Consider the following 19,341-nt stretch of genomic DNA (forward strand, 5'->3'; position numbering starts at 1 on the left):
CATGTGTAAGCTGTGAAACTAAAGAGGGAAAAGCAAAAAGCAAACAATCATTCCATGGGACTTCTGCAAATAAAAAAGACCTTCCTATTCTCTAGCATCCGGAAGGGAGGCTACCAGGACAGTCCTAAACATATCTGCCCAGAAGTAAGTCCTCTGAGTTCAGTGAGACTTACTCCCAGGTAAAGATGAAATTCTGTCCTCAAGTTCCACTCACTGGGAAGGGATAGGATTATTGCTAATGTGATGTGATGATATGGGCAAATCAGAGCTTGGGGGCAAGCTAAATGATACTTTAAATGTGTGGAGTGTCGAATCAGGACCACAGTAAAGAGGAAAAGACAGAATATGAGCACAATGCTTTTTTATTGGTAGCACTAGCTGTCCTTCATTGGGCAACACCCATAGAAAGTAGCCTCCAATTTTAGATTGATGCTTAACAAGACTATTTGAGAAGTTTTTAGTATTTCTGAATTTGAAGTTAGTCCCAGACATCACAAATCGGCCCAAATTATTTACTATTTCACACAACATGGCTTCTTGTTTTACCTCCCCACCCCCAGTATTCCAGGTTAGATTGCCCACAAAATGTGGAGATAAGTAGCAGCTTTCCAGTCACAGAAAAGGTGCTTTCAGATACCATGCAAGCAGCTGATCATTAACTTAAAAGGATAATTTATATTAATTACCACTTTAATAAAGAGATGCATCCATGTTGTCTGATGATGGTTTTATGGTCAAAAATGGAAACATTGTCCTCCAGGTTAATGAAAAGCACTAGTAAAGTATTACACACTATGAGCCATGAATAATAGAACTAATTCCTTGCAATAGAGATTGGTAGTTTAAGCATGGCAAGATAACATCTAAGGATTACTACAGAAATGAAGAATGCATCTTACAGGTTTTTCTGGCTGGCTTATTGCTGCAAAATAGTTCTCTACCTGGGATGTGTTCTACCGTAGTTGTGGTTCTGTAAGCACTTATAGCAAAAGCTGATTTGGATTGATTCATAGGCCTCTAGGAAAAAAGCATGGAGATCCAGGTTACCAAATGATCCACTTGCAGTACTGCCAGAAGAAAGCAATCCCCAGCAGCACAGGGAGATTCTCCACATTAGAGATTTCATAGATATGAAATCGTGAGAGGGCCTTCTCTGCAGTGGCCCCACATTTTTGGAACAAGTTGCCATTGGAGGTCCTCCATGCTCCGTCATTGCAGGCTTTTTAAATGGCCTTGAAGAACATATTATTTTACCGTGGCCTTCTCTTGATATGACTGCTGTTATTGCCATTGTTGTTGCTGATTGTTGGCTTTTATTATTGTTTTTATTGCTATTTTAGTGTTTTATGTTTTTATTATTTTCAATATTTAACTGTTTTTATGTATTTTATTGCTGTAAGCTGCCTTGGGAGGGCTTCTGCCCTGAAAGGCGGCCAAGAAATATTTTAAATAATTATCTTGGGCGCTATCCAGCGTTGTACAAGTGGACATCCACTTTTGTGACAAGACTTCCTTCCTCTACTTCCTCCTGCTCTAGAGTGTCCTCCACCCCTCCAGAGCAGATTTGAGGGGCCCAAGGGGCTACGGGGGGATGGGGATCTGTTCTACCAGCAGTGTCAATCCAACTCCTGAAAAGCTTTTAAAAGAGGGACAGCCAAGCACGTTAGGAAGAATCTCATAACTTTAGCAATGCAGTCCTATGTCTACACAGAACCAAGCCCCATTCAGTTTAATGGCGTCCACTCTCAGGTAAGTGAGTAGAGGATTGCAGCCTAACTGTAGTTTCAAAACCAGTATATTTGCAGGTAATTTTTCCTCCCTACTAGCACATGGAAAGCTGCACTTTGTGAAACTGATTCATGCCAGGATTTGGATGTACAAATAGCCTACCAAATGAAATGACCCATGTACACCACATACTTGTGGGACACACTGAGCCCAACATCAGCCCTTGATGCTTATCCAGTTCTGCGTTGTTGATAGGGTGAGTTGCAGTCAGCCTAGTCTCTACGCTGGCAGAAACAATGTTGCCGATGGCTTCTCCCATTCTACTGGCATTATCTCTCCCACTCCTATTGCTACAAAAAGGCCATAGCAAGAGAGCATAGGCATCACCATACTGGCAGTCAGGAGTCCTGATGCAGTTTGTAATCCAGAGCTCCACATGGCTCTGTTGTACTTATGGAGCTCTCCTTAAGCAGGGACTGCCATGTTTGTTTCGGTGCTGGGGAAAGTTTGGAGTTTTCCCAGACACTCAAATGAATGTTGGGCTTTGGAATCCCAGAGTGCAGCACAACCATTGGGTGCAGCTATGCCCTTTTAACTTAATGGCTTGACTGCTGGCCAGATCAGAAACCTGATTCCCCATCAGAAGCACTGCTGCATTTCCACAGGAAATGATATCTTCTTCCATTCTGCATTTTTAAACACGCTCTTTGTCAGATTCTTGCACATCATGCTGTTGTTGTTGTTTTAACCTAAGAAATTCCATTATCCCCGATCTGCTGTTTGTTCACCGTGGAAGAAGGTAAATTTGCTCTAGCTTTTTTCTTTAATTTGAGGTCAGCCGTTTGTTCAGCAGCATTATTACCTGAGACTTATCGGGAGTGGCAAAGTTGACTTACGTAATCATTATTTGTTAAATAACTTAAATGTGATCGCTTGTTTATAAAGGTTGAATGGCACTGCTTGAAAATATATAAAAATACTCTGGATTTTACTCTCATACCGTCTCTTTGAGAAGATCGTGAGAGAGGAGCAAAACAAAAAAGGGGGGTGGAAAAGAAAGCTGATGTTCATATATTAAATGGGAGTGAATTTGCTGGTGCAGAAGAAATTGAACGCTGACCACAGCCCCTACCTGCACAGATATGAGAAACAAGAAAAACCAGTAAATGATTAAGCACCTGACCTTCTGCTTCCCAAAACTGAAGCTAGGGTTTTCTTACAAATTTTAAACAGAAGCACAACTACTGCTGAACTACAATACTTGTATGAACTTTATGGCTTCCATATTGGAATGAGGAGGTTTGGTGCCAATTTCAGGGTGTTTATTCAGTGGGACGATCTCAAGAACCAATCTGGCCCATATCGCCTACTGGAATGGTTTCATGCTAAAGCCACTCCTCAATCTGAAATATGTTAACAAATATTTCAAAAGTCTACTGTTTGCTGTGCAACACAGTTCATCTTCCTTTTTATTCTTCTTAACCCCAAGCAATGCCGCAATCCATTCCTCTGTATCTCTTGGCTCTGAGACCAAGCTGCTGCATTTAAAGGATGGCTTAACAATGATGAAATGTATGTACAGAACAAGTGGTTTGCCTGTTTGTCAAGAAAAATTGAGCAAAATTTTCTTCTTGCAAAAATTGTTGGTAAGAGTACAGCAAGATTTTTCACTTGCTTTAGACATATGAGAAAAAATGTTTTTAATGAAATAATTTGTTTGAAAAAAAATCAGTCCTTTCAGCTTTGAGTATTTATTAAAATAACTAGCATTCATTGGACACAATCAAGCCAACCCAGTTTTAAATTAACTACTAGAGAGTTACTCAAAGTATTAACTTTTCCACTCATTAAAAAAGCAAATGGCAGAACAAAACTTCAATTAAATGCACAATTAAGGAAGTGACCATTTAGATGCCAAAACAAGAAAATACAAAATCAAAGAGTTCTTGCCCTCAGTGGCTTGCATATTAGCCTTAATTTCAGACAGTATCTCAGACTTCCAGATGTAGGAATGAATAACAGGGGTCAAATATTATCAGTATCATATGCTGCTTGCGAATTTCCTTAAGGCTTTTGCCTGGCCATTGCTGGTAAACAGATGTGGAAAGTGTGGTGGTGCAATAACTGCAGTGGTTGACTTCGTTATCGGAACCCCAAGTGCTTAACTATGAAATTCACTGGGCAATTTATTTTACAAATGACTAGGGATGGGATAGGTTAGAATTTCATTTAAGTTCAGTTTTCATAGAATCATAGAATCATAGAATAGTAGGGTTGGAAGGGGCCTACAAGGCCATCGAGTCCAACCCCCTGCTCAATGCAGGAATCCAAGTCAGAGCATCCCTGACAAATGGCTGTCCAGCCTCGTCTTAAAGGCCTCCAGTGTGGGAGAGCCCACCACCTCCCCAGGTAATTGGTTCCATTGCCGTATTGCTCTGACACTCAGGAAGTTTTTCCTGATGTTCAGCCGGAAGATGGTTCAGTTTTGATCAGAATTGCCCAACATTCACGAAGTTCCATATTTGGGACAAAAAGAATGTGAAGATTTACAAAATTTAGATGTGGGAGAAACCAAATTTGCCCATCCGGGGCCAAGACTTGGAGTGGTTTGCTCTTAAAAGTCTATGTTTGAGTCCCTTTGTATTCAAACATATTAGTAGTTGATCAGAGTTTCTGCCCCCCTTCATGGATCGCTGCCTTGTTGTGGCGAAGGGGCTTGCGTAACTCAGTGAAGCCATAAGCTATGCCGTGCAGGGCCACCCAAGATGGACAAGTCATGGTGGAGAGTTCTGACAAAATGTGGTCCACTGGAGAAGGAAATGGCAACCCACTCCAGTAGTCTTGCCAAGAAAACCCCATGGAATGTATCACAAGGCTAAAAGATACGATGCCGGAATTTAAATCTTCACCAAGGTTGGCCGTAGAATCCCTGTCCAAATGTCTGGAGATGGTGAGTGGCTGGATGGGGAGGAATAAGCTGAAGCTGAACCCTGACAAGACCGAGGTACTTTTGGTGGGAGACAAGAGGAGGTTGGGGGATGTTGACCTGGTGTTGAATGGGGTACGGCTACCCTTGAAAGACCAGGTCCACAGCCTGGAGGTCATTTTAGACTCCCAGATGTCCATGGAGTCTCAGATGTCAGCTGTGAGCCAGACAGAGCTGTATCAACTCCATCTGATATGGCGGCTGTGCCCCTACCTTCCTGACCATCTGCTCCCATCCATAGTACATTCCCTGGTCTCCTCTCATCTAGACTGCTGTAATGCGCTCTACGTGGGGTTACCTTTGAAGATGGTTCGGAAGCTGCAGTTGGTGCAGAACATGGCGGCTCGCCTGATTAAAGGCAGCCGCTGGAGTTGCACTGGTTACCAGTTGTTTTCCGGGCCAAATTCAAGGTGTCGGTTTTGACCTTTAAAGCCCTATATGGTTCCGGCCCAGCCTACCTTAAGGAGCACCTCCAGCAACACCAGACAGGCCGCTTCACAAGATCAGCCTCAGATGGCCTTCTCTCTGTTCCATCAGCCAGGACAGTTAGGCTGGTGAGGATGAGGGAGACGGCCTTCTCTGTGGTGGCCCCCACTATGTGAAACTCCCTCCCTAGGGAACTCTGCTGTGCCCCCTCTTTAATGAGCTTCCACCACGCATTAAAAACGTGGTTGTTCAGGCAGGCATTTGGGGTGAGTTAGAGTATTTTTAGAAATATGATGTTTTAAAGTAGAATTTTATTGTTTTAAAACTGTTGTATTGCTGTACATTGCCCAGAGTGGCCGGGTAACTGGCCAGATAGGCGATTAAGAAATTCAATAAATAAACAAACAAACAAACAAACAAAATGATTCTTCTCCCCCCCACACCCGCTGCAAATTCACAGGATGTCTGTAAAGCTAAAGCATTGGTCTGAGCTCTTTAGAGAAAAGGTGGGGCTCATCCTCCCACTAAGTTATCCAGCCCTACCCAGCATAGCAGTTGTGTTCTTAACTCTCAGACCCATGACAAAAGCCAAGTGAAAGGAGCAAGGAGCTCCTACTATTTTGCTGCCCTTTTCAGATATTTCAGGGACACTCCATATTAGGGATATACAGATCAGTCTATTTTTGAACCATGTCGTCTAGCTATGGCGGGGTCAGGCTCAGCTCTGGGGCCACCTATGGGGCAAATCCAATAAGTCAGCAAAGAGACAAAAAGGCAAGCATGGCTGTATCAGTTCAGCAAGAGATAAGTTCAAAGCAGGCAAAGTCAGGAAACAGGCAAAGGGCAAGAGCACAGTATTACAAATCAAGAAGAAAAATTCCAAGGAAAGGGTCTGAGGCATGTCCAGAGGTCAAAACACGGGTAAATGGTCTTAACATAAACACAGTCCAAAGAGCAGAGTCTAGCAGGTGCCCCAAGGTCAGCAGAAAAGTGGATCAGCCACAAAGCAAGGGTTCATGGTGCTGGAGCTGGCAGAAAAATGTTCCAGTGAGCCTCAGGTGGTGGTGGTGAATTATTGCACTATTTAAAACACAATTGTGGGGAAAACAAACTAAGAAATTTGTCAGTAATGCCCCAATAGCGCTGAATAGGGAACAATTAGAGGGAGAAAATGTCTAATTAAAGTTGCAGGGGACCTTTGCTTTTCTTCAGAGTAAACATTATAGAATGATCTTGGCCATGGCATTGCCAGATAATATAGCACTAAAAGCTGTGTAGAGCCACTGTTTTAATTCCACTTACATCTGACTGTAGAAAAGCAATGCCCTAGCAGAACTAAAGGTCCATAGCATGGAAGCAGCCAAGGTTACTGCAGTTAATCCATCACAGGTGATACCTGGATGATATTTAGTGAGTATAACACATCAAGTAAATATCACTGACAAAATTTGTTTCAAAAATTATCTTAGATGCATTACCAGTATCGAGTCAAAAAATGCACACATATCAGTGGTATCAATATGTACAGATCCCTTTACCTGGGGTCCATGGAGGGGTCCACAGGCAGGGGGAGGCGATCTGGTCCTCTCCCCGGAATCCTCCCCGGCCGGCTCTGCTCCGCGGGGAGTCCATGGAGCTGCTGGCCAGCTCTGGCCACTGGCGGACTTCCAGCCGCAGCCAGTCTGCGGACGCAAATGGCGTCCAGTGTAGGGAACACCATTTGCGTCCCTGCCATTGGCTGTGATTGGATACTTAAATATTTATGTAGCCAATCATGGCCAACAGCAGGGACGCAAATGGCGTCCCCTATGCCAGATGCCATTTTGTTCCACAGCCCGGCAGCAGATGGCTGCGGAACGAAGATGGCGACCCAGACCAGCCACCATCAAGTAGGTTCCATTCCGGGGGAATTGCGGGGGGTGGCGGGGGGGGGAGTCCGTTCCGCCACGGACTCCGGGGGGCCAGATTCCAAGGAATCCGGCCTCATTGGAGTCCGTGGCGGATTTCTCCGCCATCCTTAGTATCATAGAATCATAAAATCACAGGGTTGGAAGGGGCCTACAAGACCATCGAGTCCAACCTTTTACTTTACATTGCAGAATAAAATACCCCTTAATGCCATCAGCACTGGACACACATTCACAGGGAACAAATCTGTAATCACATTCCAATTTGAAAGCTACATTTGTAATCTGGATTAATTAATGAACGCACCATACCGATACATCTATAATGTGTTCAGCCTTATTAAACTGTATTCAATAAACAGAAGTAGTCATCAATTTAAGTCTTATTGTGGGTGAGAAATAATGCACTTATATAGAGGACTGTACAAGTTAAGTCATACCTAAAACTCCCATTAAGGATGTATTCTTATTAATCTGAATGGATCTCTAACCAAGCTCTAAACAAGGGAAAACATGAAACTAAACAAAACAGTAATGAAGGAAGATAATATTTGGACTTTTGGAGGTAATCAGATAACATTATTTAGCAGGCAGTAGATGCTCTTACATTGCAATCCTATACATGTCTAATCAGAAGTAAATCCATTAAATTCTATGAGATTTAGTTCCAGGTAAGTGTGTATAAGATTGCAGCTTCAATTAGTCAAAGCTGCTTCACATACTATGAAGGGACAAAAGTCCCAAAGGTGCTTGAAAGTATCTTTAATACAAATTGTCTTTAAATGCAGCCCTTTTTGTTTCTGTAGTTTAGGTTTCTGTGTACCACTATGTGTATAGGTGGTGGGGAGCTATAGCCAAGCCCAATTCCAGTACATGTAACCACATTTATGGTGGGAAATGTCATATACACACATTCTTAAGTATACATGATGAATACCTTATAAAGAAATTCTCGGTTACTACTGGGATATCATAGTGTGAAAAGAGAAGGAAAGATATTACTTTTTATTTCTATTTCTATAGAGATAGAGAATTCTATATTTAATGTAGCTAGTCTACATTTGCCAACAATTGGCTTAATTAAAAAAAAGAATAATTATGCTATATTAATTATGCTGTAAACCCTCCAAATCATATTCTGCTAACAAGCAATCCTGAATTATTTTACTGTATGGAATAATTGCATATTGCATATGCAACTTGTTCTTCACTTGCTTTCATATTCCACACAAAGCGTTGATCTGCATAATCAATCACATCACTTTGTCAGATGATTTCAAATACACCAGCGGAACTGAAAGAAATGTGGTCATTTTTATAAACTTTGGGCATGATCTCTTTTAAGGGGGCCAGATCTTCCCCTTCATAAGAACATGAGAACATGAGAAGAGCGCTGCTGGATAAAACCAACGGCCTATCTGCTCGAGTCCACCATTCTCTTCCCGTAGTGGATAGCCAGATGTCTGTGGGAAGCCCATAAACAAAACATGAGTGCAAGAGCACCCTCCTACTTGTCCACTTTCTGTGCTGCCACAGGAAATTCAACCCCAGAAAGCCCCAAGGATGCTTAAAGTTGGGAGACTGCACAGCGCATGATGAGAAATTGCAAGTACTGCTGTGACCGGTTGGAACAGGTGCAATAGCTCCTGCTCAAGGATCAGGGTATGGTAGTTCCAGGGGGCTCAGGTAATTGCTGTCACATGTCACAGGAGCATCACCTGTTGTTGAATGGCTCTGCAGTTTCCTGACTGTATTTTCCCTTAAAATACTCCTTTCTGAACGTTTTTGTTGTTTATTCGTTCAGTTGCTTCCGACTCTTCGTGAATTCATGGACCAGCCCACGCCAGAGCTTCCTGTCGGCCATCGCAACCCGCAGCTCCCCCAAGGTTGAGTCCGTCACCTCCAGAATATCATCCATCCATCTTGCCCTTGGTCGGCCCCTCTTCCTTTTGCCTTCCACTTTCCCTAGATCAGCATCTTCTCCAGGGTATGCTGTCTTCTTATGTGGCCAAACCCAAAGTACTTCAGCTTTGCCTTTAATATCACTCCCTCAAGTGAGCAGTCTGGCTTTATTTCCTGGAGTATGGACTGGTTTGATCTTCTTGCAGGCCAAGGCACTCTCAGAATTTTCCTCCAACACCACAGTTCAAAAGCATCTATCTTCCTTTGTTCAGCCTTCGTTATAGTCCAGCTCAGGCAGCCATAGGTTATTACGGGGAATACCATTGCTTTCACTATGCGGACCTTTGTTGTCAGTGTGATGTCTCTGCTCTTCACTATTTTATCAAGATTTGTCATTGCTCTCCTCCCAAGAAGTAAACGTCTTCTGATTTCCTGGCTGCAGTCAGCATCTGCAGTAATCTTTGTGCCTAGAAAGACAGTCTGTCACTGCCTCCATGTTTTCTCCCTCTATTTGCCAGTTATCAATCAAGCTGGTTGCCATAATCTTGGTTTTTTTGAGGTTTAACCGCAACCCAGCTTTTGCAATTTCTTCTTTCACCTTCATCATGAAGTTCCTCAGCTCCTCCTCGCTTTCAGCCATCAAAGTGGTATCATCTGCATATCTGAGATTGTTAATGTTTCTTCCAGTGATTTTGGATTCATCAAGCCCAGCTAGTCGCATGATGTGTTCTGTGTACAGGTTGAATAGGTAGGGTTCTGAACGTACTTTTCCTCAAACTACGCATTTTAAAATTCATTTTGATACTTTTTTTGAGCTGAGGGCTATGTTGCAACACTTGGGAAAGTGTGAAATCCAATTGATTACATTGTGATCTGCACATTAGTCGGTGAGGTATTGACGGTTCAGGCATAAAAACAGCACCTTGTTCTACCTACCTTAGTTCCTGAGGTTACTTTCTCTGCATCACTCAGCCATTTTCTCCACTGCCTACTAAACTCTGATCCCACATCTACCACCAATACAGCTTTTTGGCCTGCTCCAGCTGCTCAGCCAGGCAGGTTATTTTTCAGAAAAGACAGATCCAGTTTAGATCCAGATACAGAATCTGTTGTTGTTCTTCTGATACACAAACTAGGCCTCTCTTCTTGAAACTCCAGCCAAACATACAGAGGCCTTCTTACTTCCAGAACTTTCTCTCTGGCCTCCTGGGCCGCCCTCTCCACAGACAGCTCTCCCACTAGTTCCCCCACTTTAAAGATACATGAAGTATGTTGTTGTTGTTGTTCAGTCTGGTTCATACTGGAATTCACAAAGATCATTTTTTTCAAGCTGAAGTAAAAAAAACAACAAGTCAGTAATGTACTTAAAATCCATTATTTATGTTTAAAATCCTGTTAAATTCAGAGCAAACGGTAACAGGAAAACATTAAATTACAGCACAGTCCTATATGTGTCTACTCAGAAGTAAGCCCCACTGAGTTCAGTGGAGCTTACTCCAATGAAAGTGGGTATAGGATTGCAGCCTCTGTGTCACTTGATCAGGATTATGGGAGGTCAATTATCTGTGGATTTTAAACACCTAATGCCTTTATAAATGCTAAGAAATTCCTAACATAATTTGAGCAATATTCTAATTAGTGGAATGAGTAGCTTTTGCCCCCACTCAATATACCATAGATAATTGTTAGGGTAATTTGGACAGCTAGAATAGTTCTGCAATTTATTCCCTCAACATGTATAATTTTAATTTGATCAGTTGGAACAAAGTACAGCACTGCCAAAGGGCAAAGACATAACATAAGCATAATAAATTATAGAGAGTAATAATGGGAGGTACTAATTGCTATGCTCTTGTTCTCCTGCTTTATCGGTTAATTGTATCCATATATCACTCCTTGTATATAAATTTGCCTTCAATTATTTTTACTATCACAGGGGTAAGAAGGCAGTCAGCCCTAAACGTGTATGGTGTTTTGTGTCTGCCTGTGTTTAAAACAAAAACAAAAAACACCTCAACAGCTAACTAAGAATTTGGAAGTAGTTCAAAGTGATAGAATGAAGAATATGTTAGGCAATGTTAGCCAACCTTATTGCCCAGCGCTAAGGAACCTGACTGGTCAAGACAGCTATGTGTTTAGAAAAGTATGCAGAAGAGTTGAAAACCAATTATATGCAAAATGATGTAGTAACAACAGAATATTACTTTGGGTATGGGGAGAGAAAGCCTGTGAGTGAATATTTGTGGGATAATATAGGGAAACTAATGTGTACATCAATGGAAAAAGCAGTCAACTGATGGTACTCAGAGAAAAAGAGACGAGAGAATGACAAACATTTATTGGGCACTATTATCTGTCACTCCCCAGCCCCACCAGTTGCCTGACATACCTAGAACTAGAAGCAGCCCATGATGCAACAGTGCATACTGTAGTTATACAGTCTGCGCATCTAGGACTGAATTATACAGTCTGCTCATCTAGGACCCAAGCAATAGGCAGGGTGAACTGGAGAGGAAGAAATAGATGCACTTTCTGGGGCATTTTACTGGGCCCTGGCCCATGCTGCAAGCCCATTGCCTTTGAAGATGATCTGAAAACCAGCTTGTGTGGAATGAGGCCGCCCAAGTGTTGATGGGGGAGGCAGTCAGATCATATAACACCTATAGTACACCAGCTGCACTAGTTACCAGTATGTTTCTGAGCCCAATTTAAAGTGGTGGTATTGACCTTTAAAGCCTTAAATGGCTTGGGACCAAATTAATTGAAGGACCACCTTGTAGGGATGGGGGAGAAATCTGCCACGGACCCCAATGAGTCCCATTGGGGCCTGTGGCGGAACGGAGCACTCACCTCCGTGCGGAATCCTTCCGGATCCATCGCTGCCTTGATCTTGCAGAGCCGGACGTGTCTAAAAACAGGGGCAAAAAAATATTTGCGTAGCCTATCACATCTAAAAACAGGGACGCAAATGGCGTAGTGGGCGCCATTTGCGGCTGTAAAGCTGGTAGATTAGCCTAAATGCAGCAGTAAATGGCTGCATTTAGGCTAATCTACCAGCTTTACAGCCGCAAATGGCGCCCACTATGCCATTTGCATCCGGAGCCTGACTTACAGCAATACAGCACGGCAATGGCTGCTGGCCATATCGACATTCGCCAGCCAAGCGGAGCTGGCGGCTGGCTCCACAGGATCAAGGCGGAGCGGAGCCGGCCTGGACGGATTCCGGGGAGGAGGAACGGATCGCCTCCCCCCCGGACCCCCCCACCCGGAACGGGGTAAGTGATCCGCCCATCCCTACCACCTTGACCCATATCAGCCTACCCATACTTTAAGATCAGCAATAGAGGCCCTTCTCACTTGCCCACCTTTGAGGGCAGTTAGGTGGGCAAGTACATGAGAGGGGGCCTTTTCTGCAGTGGCCCCACACTTCTAGAATGGGTTGCCATCTGGGGCTGTCAGGCCCAATCTTTGCAGGCTTTTGGAAGGCCCTGATGACTTTCTTGTTTACTCTGGTCTTCTCCTATGTTTTACTCAACTGTTCTGCTCTGTAGCAGAAGTTATACTGCAGGTTTTTAGTAATGTTTTATTGCTGGTGTCTCTTGTTTTATTAATGTTTGCTGCCTTATTATTGTACCATGTTTTAAAATTATATGCGTTTTAATGTTGTAAGCTGCCTTGGGAGGGCTTGTGTCATGAAAAGTGGCCTAGAAATATTTTAAATCAATCAATCAATTACCATGCGGGGGGAGGGATTGAAGTTAAATGTAGGTCATTCAGGAACATCCTCAAGCAAATGTATTTCACTGCAACTGTGTTTTTATATGGGCAGTTGAGAGCTTGTAATAGCTTGGGAAGGGTGCTATAGACCACCAGAAGCAGTATGAAAACCGGATAAGCACGGTTATCTGTCTGAACTGTAAGCTGCTTGTACAATCCCTACTCTAAAACAGAGAGTATGATTTTTATGAGAAAAATCTAAGCCTTGTAGCTTGAGAGATGTGCAGTCTCCTATGCAGCATGTGCCCTCACGAACTACAAGTCCCAAAATCCCTTGGTTCCTGCAGCGTTTCCTGTATGCAGACCGGAGACGTCAACTATAGACGTAGGAAAAGGTTAGAAAGACATTCCAATTGTCTGGAGATCAAAGTGGTTGTTTCCTTTTTGAAGTAATTTCTTTTCTCTGCCAGGACAGAATGTGAGCTGCCTATAGGAACCAAAGGAGAAATACAGGATTTTAGCATAGCAGAGGCTGGGCAGGACAGAAGCATATCCATCTCCAAACAAAAGATAGCAGCGAAGAAAGGAGTTAATGCTCTTTCCCACTCGGGTCTTATTTCATGTGAAAATTGTTTCATGTGAAAAGATGTCATGCTGTTGTTGTTTTATGTGGATTTTGGATTGTATGTGTGTGTTTTTGTATGCTGCCCTGAGCGCTCTAAGCTATAGGGGGACTAATCTTATATATAAATAAATTTGGGAGAGGAGTTAAAACTTTTTAAAAATACCCTACCAAAGCCAATACGGTTTATTATCTCCATAACTGGGGGGGGCCTGTAGGAGAGACTGGTTTATGACAGACCTGTAATGTAGTTCAGTATTAATTTATAATTGCCAGATCGCAAATCAGCCCGGCCATGTTGTCCACTTTTAATATTGTAGGTTAGAGATGGGCCAAGACTGGCTTGGATTTCCAGCCAAAAATCTCCCATACAGACCACCCTTCAGGTTGCAACAAAGGTCAGCCTACTTAAATTGCCCCCTCAGAGCCCTTCCTAGCCCAAATCCAGCACTAAGCTGCAAGCAGAAGCCTTGTGTCTGTTGACTTGCATGCAGAAGCATTGCACTAAACTAAAAAACAAACACCACAAAACATTTAACATATGAAAAAAGACTTGAGTTAGAAAGAGTATGAATTTTCCTACATTTTCAGAATGGACACACCTCTACCCAATTGTAGCTGTGCCCAAATCCTGGATTTCACTTCCATCCCAGGGAAGCTGGGTACTATGTATGCATCTATCTCATACAAGTCTAAAAAGCCACAGGCTATGGCATCTGCCTGGCAGTAGAACTGTAACCGTCAGGAGCTTATTCAGATGTTTGAATGCATGAGGGTTCAAAGTATACTGGGAGGGGGCCCTGTATACTGGTCCCGCACCCTGTATCTGTATGCTGCCCCCTTCAGTTCACACCTTGCTGTGTTCAGCCAGCAAGGTTTGAACAGGAGTTCTACTTGCATTTGCTTGAACATGAGTAGAACACACTCATGGACCTTGCCTTATCAGGGTTCCTGATCCTGCAGAGTTCTCATTGCAGTCAAGCTTTGATCATTCGTTAAAACTAAAAAAGTATTGTCCAACCTGACTTATCCTCTCTCACGCATACAGTCATGTCTCCTTTCCACCCCACATTTTTCATTGAGTCATACACTACTGTAAGGCTATCTCATCTCTCTCTCACTCTCTCTTTCAGCCTAACCTATTTTCAGTGGAGGCTGGTGCCTTCGATGTCAGTGGGGTGGTGAATCTGCTCTAGGTTTCTATGAGAACAACTCAGAACTCTAAAGGAGCTATCCAAGGTGCTTTGCGAATTAGGACACCTCTGTCTGTGCCCATCAGTCGCTTGCTGAGCCACCTCTGCCCCCACTTGCCACGTTACGTTGCTGGAGGGTTCAGAGAGCAGCCGATGAGAGCATCCCTGTAGCAAGGTGAGCCTCGATTATGCACAAAATGATTGGGAATAGGGGAAAATGGGGGCAATAGGGGAAGAGCTGCTCACTTTTCAGTGAAGAAGCTAAAATCCACAATGATCCCCAACAGCATCTGAAGATGCCCCATGAGAGCACTCCACCAGTGCAATTTCACCCCTTTCCAGCAAACAGTCAGGGATTTATAGCTCCCACCCTCTTTCTCCTTTTCTGGCCACTTCTCCCTGCTTGCAATTCCCTGCTGTCACAGCCTCCCGTGAATGTGCGATTGCTACCGCAGTAAAGTACTAATGTGCAGTTCTGTAATGGCAAAGTAAAGAGTAGAGAGGAAGATCCCTCTTTTTAACTCAGAAAATGCATGCAGTTAAAAATGTGCAAAAATAAATAAATAAGTGGAACAGAGGTAACTGCCAAATAGGGGGATAGGGGGGAAAATGCTCACTTTTTCATGAAAAACTAGAACTGTGCAGTTATCTAGTACAGCACTTGGAAGATCGCCCTGAGGGTACCCCACCTGTGCAATATCGCCCCATTCAAGCAAATTGTCAAAGAGTTATAGCTCCCACCCCCTTTTTCCTATTATATGCAGTTTTTCATGAAGCAAAACTGCACAGTTATCCACTACAGCATCTGAAGGCTCCTCAGGAGGGCACTCCACCTGTGCAATTTTGCCCCATTCCAGCAAACTGTCAGGGAATTATAGCTCCTACACCCTTTTCTCCTTTATCTGCACTTTTCAAGCTGCAGTAACACAAGCATCAGAGAAGTGCGAAGTTACACTTGTATCAGAGAAACTCCAAAGTAACACATGCATCAGAGAAGGATCGTGATTCCCTGATTGCGCGGCCCAGATACAGTGAAGTTACACAAGCATCAGAGAAGCAGCAAAATTGGACGCTATTTCCATAAAAGAGGTCTTATGCAGAGTGGGGAATAGCCGCCATTTTGCACAGAATCGCGGCTCTCTAGGGGCATGGGCGATCCTGCAATGCTGCTCGTCAGCTGCTCGCCAAGTCTTCCAACAGCTTGTGCAGTGCAGAGAGCAGGGGCGGGCAGCAGGGGCAGCTCAGCAAACGGAGTCTGGAGGAGTGACCAGCGAGGAGTCCATTGGACTCTACCCCCTTCCCGGATGCCTGCACCATCCCTATCACGAATTCACCACCCCACTAACATCAGATCCACTAGCCTCCACTGCCTATCTTACAAGGCTGTTGTGAGCGTAAGAATGAGATATCCTTATTTTCAGTACCATGAGCAAATTTTAATGCAGAGGGTAGTATCCATCCGGGCACTTCCATCCCTGCTGATTCTCATACCCTGGCAATTCTGTTGCACAAGTGATGCATCCTGCCAATTCCGTTGGACAAGTGGGACCCACCACTTGCGCAACGGTAGGGATGTCGGAGGAGGAATCCATTTGAGGGGTGGAGAGCTCAGCCAGTTTTGGCCAGCTTGGCCCCCCAAACTCCAGCTCAATCATCTGCGAGTTGGCCCAGCTTGGCCAACTTAAGGATTTTTTGGCAGGGGGTGGGTGGGTGGGTGGGTGTGCAAATTGCCAGTTGTGCAAAATGGCAGCTGTAAATAGCAGAATTTGCACAAAATTGTGGCCACAAATGGTGTAATATTGTGCAAATGGTGCTATTTATGGCCGCTGTTTTGCACAAATCAGACCACGATTTTGTGCAAAAAAAACCCCTCAGCAACATTCCCGGGGTTTGGGAACTCTCACATGGCTCAGCTCGCAATGCAAGCTGAGCCAGGTCCATCCTGGAGATCCGCTGGGCCTAACAAGGGCCAGATTTCCCCATGACAGACAACCCTATGCAACAGAGATGTAATGCTTCCTGGAGCAAGCCCCAAAACAAATGGAAACGCTAGTTTCTGGTTGGGGACAGGTTAGCAAAGCTCCCGTATGTGAGCACCGCCACCCTGCCCCATTCCAGAAAAGAGCTTTTCCACTCATTTCCAGTTCCCCTGGAAGTACTAAATCTCAGTTCTGCAAGCAGTAGACACCATTTGCAGAAGGGAATCAGCAATGGCGGAAGGAATTAAGCGGGGGCATAAATGCCCTGTTGGATACTGCCCCAAATGCTGTACAATATAGGTAACAGCCAGTGTAGAACTGTTTCTAAAAAAGGACAAATAAAATTTAAATAAAAACCCAACACATCTAAGACCCATTTTCAGAAAAGCAGCTAAGAACTTACTTGAATGTTTACTTGATTTAGCAAGGTTTGAGGATTTTCTCCTGTACCAACAAACAAAGTTTGGCCATGCTAGTTTGTAGACAGTAGTAAATGTTACATATTTATATAAAAAGGGAGGTTTAAAAAGACTCACAAACAAATGAAAAATCACCTGGCCATGTCGGAACTTCAATTGGCCAGCACATAGACCAACCTTCCCCAACCTACTGCCCTTCAATTGGTTTGGACTTCAACTCCCCAGCCAGCATGGCCAATGTTCAAGAATGCTGGGAGATGTCCTAAACATTTGGGGGACACCAGGTTAGGGAAGGCTACCCTAGACAGTCAGGCCAAGCTATTCTCTAAGCCCACTTAGGTGGCTGTAGTTTATCTAAGAACAGTTTTAGGCACTGTGCTAATAATACAATCATTTTTTTAAACAATCACTGTGTCTCAGGGCTTTCCTGAATAGCATTCCTTGTCTGCCTCTAGGCTTGGGAGAGGAGAGGATGCTGGAGAAGAAAAGGTCAGGGTTTGGCAAGTGAGTAATAGCTATGGAAATAAGGGAGAGTCAGGAGGCGAGGTGTTTTTTTGTTGTTTTTTAAGCATTCTTTATGCATGAGATAGCGGGCCTGCAACTGGTGCTTATGCATGTTTACTCAGCAATAAATTTGCCAAAGTCAATGGACTTACTCATAAGGAAGTGCACAGAATATTGCAGCCTTGGTTGCACCCCCCACCCCCGGTACATTTGTGGGAAGAAAACAAGAGAGGGAGAAGAGTGGCTGTTGGCACAGGAGTGGATACTGCAGGGACCCACTTAAGCAGATAACACTGTCCCCACTTCCTCCTACGTAACTACTCTCGGTCAGGAGAGCGGACAGCCAGCAACAGCAGGAAGCAGCTTCTTCAGCAAGTACAAACACAAAGGCAAGTTCACACTTGGCAGACAGTCTGCTCTCCTGCCAGCTCTCCCGTAATTGGACTTCCCAATTCCTCCATCCCTGCATGTTCCTCCTCCAGGCCATTTTTTTAAAACCCTGCTTTGGTCCCCCATTTACTTATTTACTCTGCAGAGCAGATCTCCAGACTTCCGCCCCCAAGTCCTGCCCTCATGGTGCCATTGCATGCATGGAGCATCCAGGGAAGTGCAGCGTCTTCCCAGGATTCCTAGCTTGCCTAGATGACCTGCATGTGCACGTATATATTCCAGGCTGCAAGCCCTGATACTGATCCCACAAAAGCAGACTAGATAGTGCTCTGGATGCCTCCATAAGAACTGCTGTAACAGAAATGTCAAGATAAGAGCAGATATAAACTACTTCGTCCTCAGAGTGCCTTGCAATTGTCACAGCAGGCTTCTAATGTATTTCTTTCAGGGTCAGAGGCTTCACAGATTCTTAAAGGCCTTCATTGTGCCTCCAGCATTGACAGAATCAGGCTTTCCTGACTGTCCCTTTTACCTGCAGAAAGTGAAACAACGTGGGGTGGAGGCGACTAGGAAGTGCAATATGTGCTGTTAAACCCCAAATTAAGGCACGTGCCTGTGATGTTGTTATTGCCTTATGTCAGAACCTGGAAGCCTTTGAGGGATCTAGTAGAGCCTGGACAATTTAATAACTGAGTGAACCTTTCAGACATCAAGCAGATGTGCAGTAAATTAATCCAGTTATTCTGAATTAATTACAAATCAGCATATAGGCAGTTTGTCTATATCAATCAATTTAACTAGCCAGATGGGCTGTCTTACTTAGTAGTAATTCAAATGGAACTCATGATAAATAGGGATTGTATAAATGAATGAATGGTTTTCAAAGTAGTGTTGGTATTTTATTTCCATCCAGTCATGTATCTTGCATGTGAAGAAAATATCCCCATGTCATCACAGTCCTGGCTTTGGAAGAAAAAAAGTAATTCTGTCTTCCCTGCTGCTGAAAGCCAAAGCAAAACAGGTAAAATTAACCCAGTTTCTCTTCAAATATCATTGATAGTTCAGAATTACAAAATGATCATAAGAAAACTGTGAAGACTTAGACTCCTTGCTCAGCTCTAAACTTTTATAACATAGCCCTAAACATATGTATTTTGACACTGAGTTCAACAGGACTTACCTAGGTAAATGTGCTTAGATCAGAGCTAATGGGCTGTATCCAATGATAGTCCAACTTCGAGCAGACCCATTGAAATGAAAAGTGACTCACTGAAGTCACATTCAGTTCAGTGGTGTTATAGAAATTTCAGTTGTAGTATGTCTGTTATCCCATGATTTTATAAGCTAGGCTATGTCTGTTTTACCTCAGTGTGAGACTGCCATGCTAAACAAAGACACAGCGCCTTATCAGAGACTCAGGAATGCCAAGAATGTGTTTACTAGAGTACAAGGCTACCTCTCTGCGCATGCCTAGATATGTCAAAGGTGCTGCCTGTCTTCTGTTTCCCTGTCAGCTAGACAAAGAGATTAGTACAGCGCAAGCGTAAGACAGCCCCAAAGGTCTTGCC

The 19,341-nt window shown here is 43.7% G+C and overlaps 1 protein-coding gene across 3 annotated transcripts in view; it reads left to right on the top strand.

The window, feature by feature from the left end:
• The window catches only part of LOC146352539 (uncharacterized), a 62,097-nt gene that overhangs the window by 6,596 nt on the left and 36,160 nt on the right, over positions 1–19,341 (top strand). Inside the window, exons 1-2 of one of the 3 annotated variants that reach the window (XM_084834293.1) lie at positions 17,611–17,772; positions 18,687–18,794. The exons of 1 other annotated variant lie outside the window; for it this stretch is intronic. In XM_084834293.1, the coding sequence (XP_084690419.1) occupies positions 18,689–18,794 (106 nt within the window). In that variant the 5' untranslated portion in view covers positions 17,611–17,772; positions 18,687–18,688. Of the gene's footprint in view, positions 1–17,610; positions 17,773–18,686; positions 18,795–19,341 lie in introns of those variants that run through there. One more of the 3 variants, XM_084834291.1, reaches the window with a different exon arrangement.

This window comes from Heloderma suspectum, chromosome 2 (genome assembly GCF_057233095.1).
Source record: "Heloderma suspectum isolate Gila_16-S chromosome 2, 16-S_ref, whole genome shotgun sequence".
In the NCBI taxonomy this organism is placed as follows: domain Eukaryota; kingdom Metazoa; phylum Chordata; class Lepidosauria; order Squamata; family Helodermatidae; genus Heloderma; species Heloderma suspectum.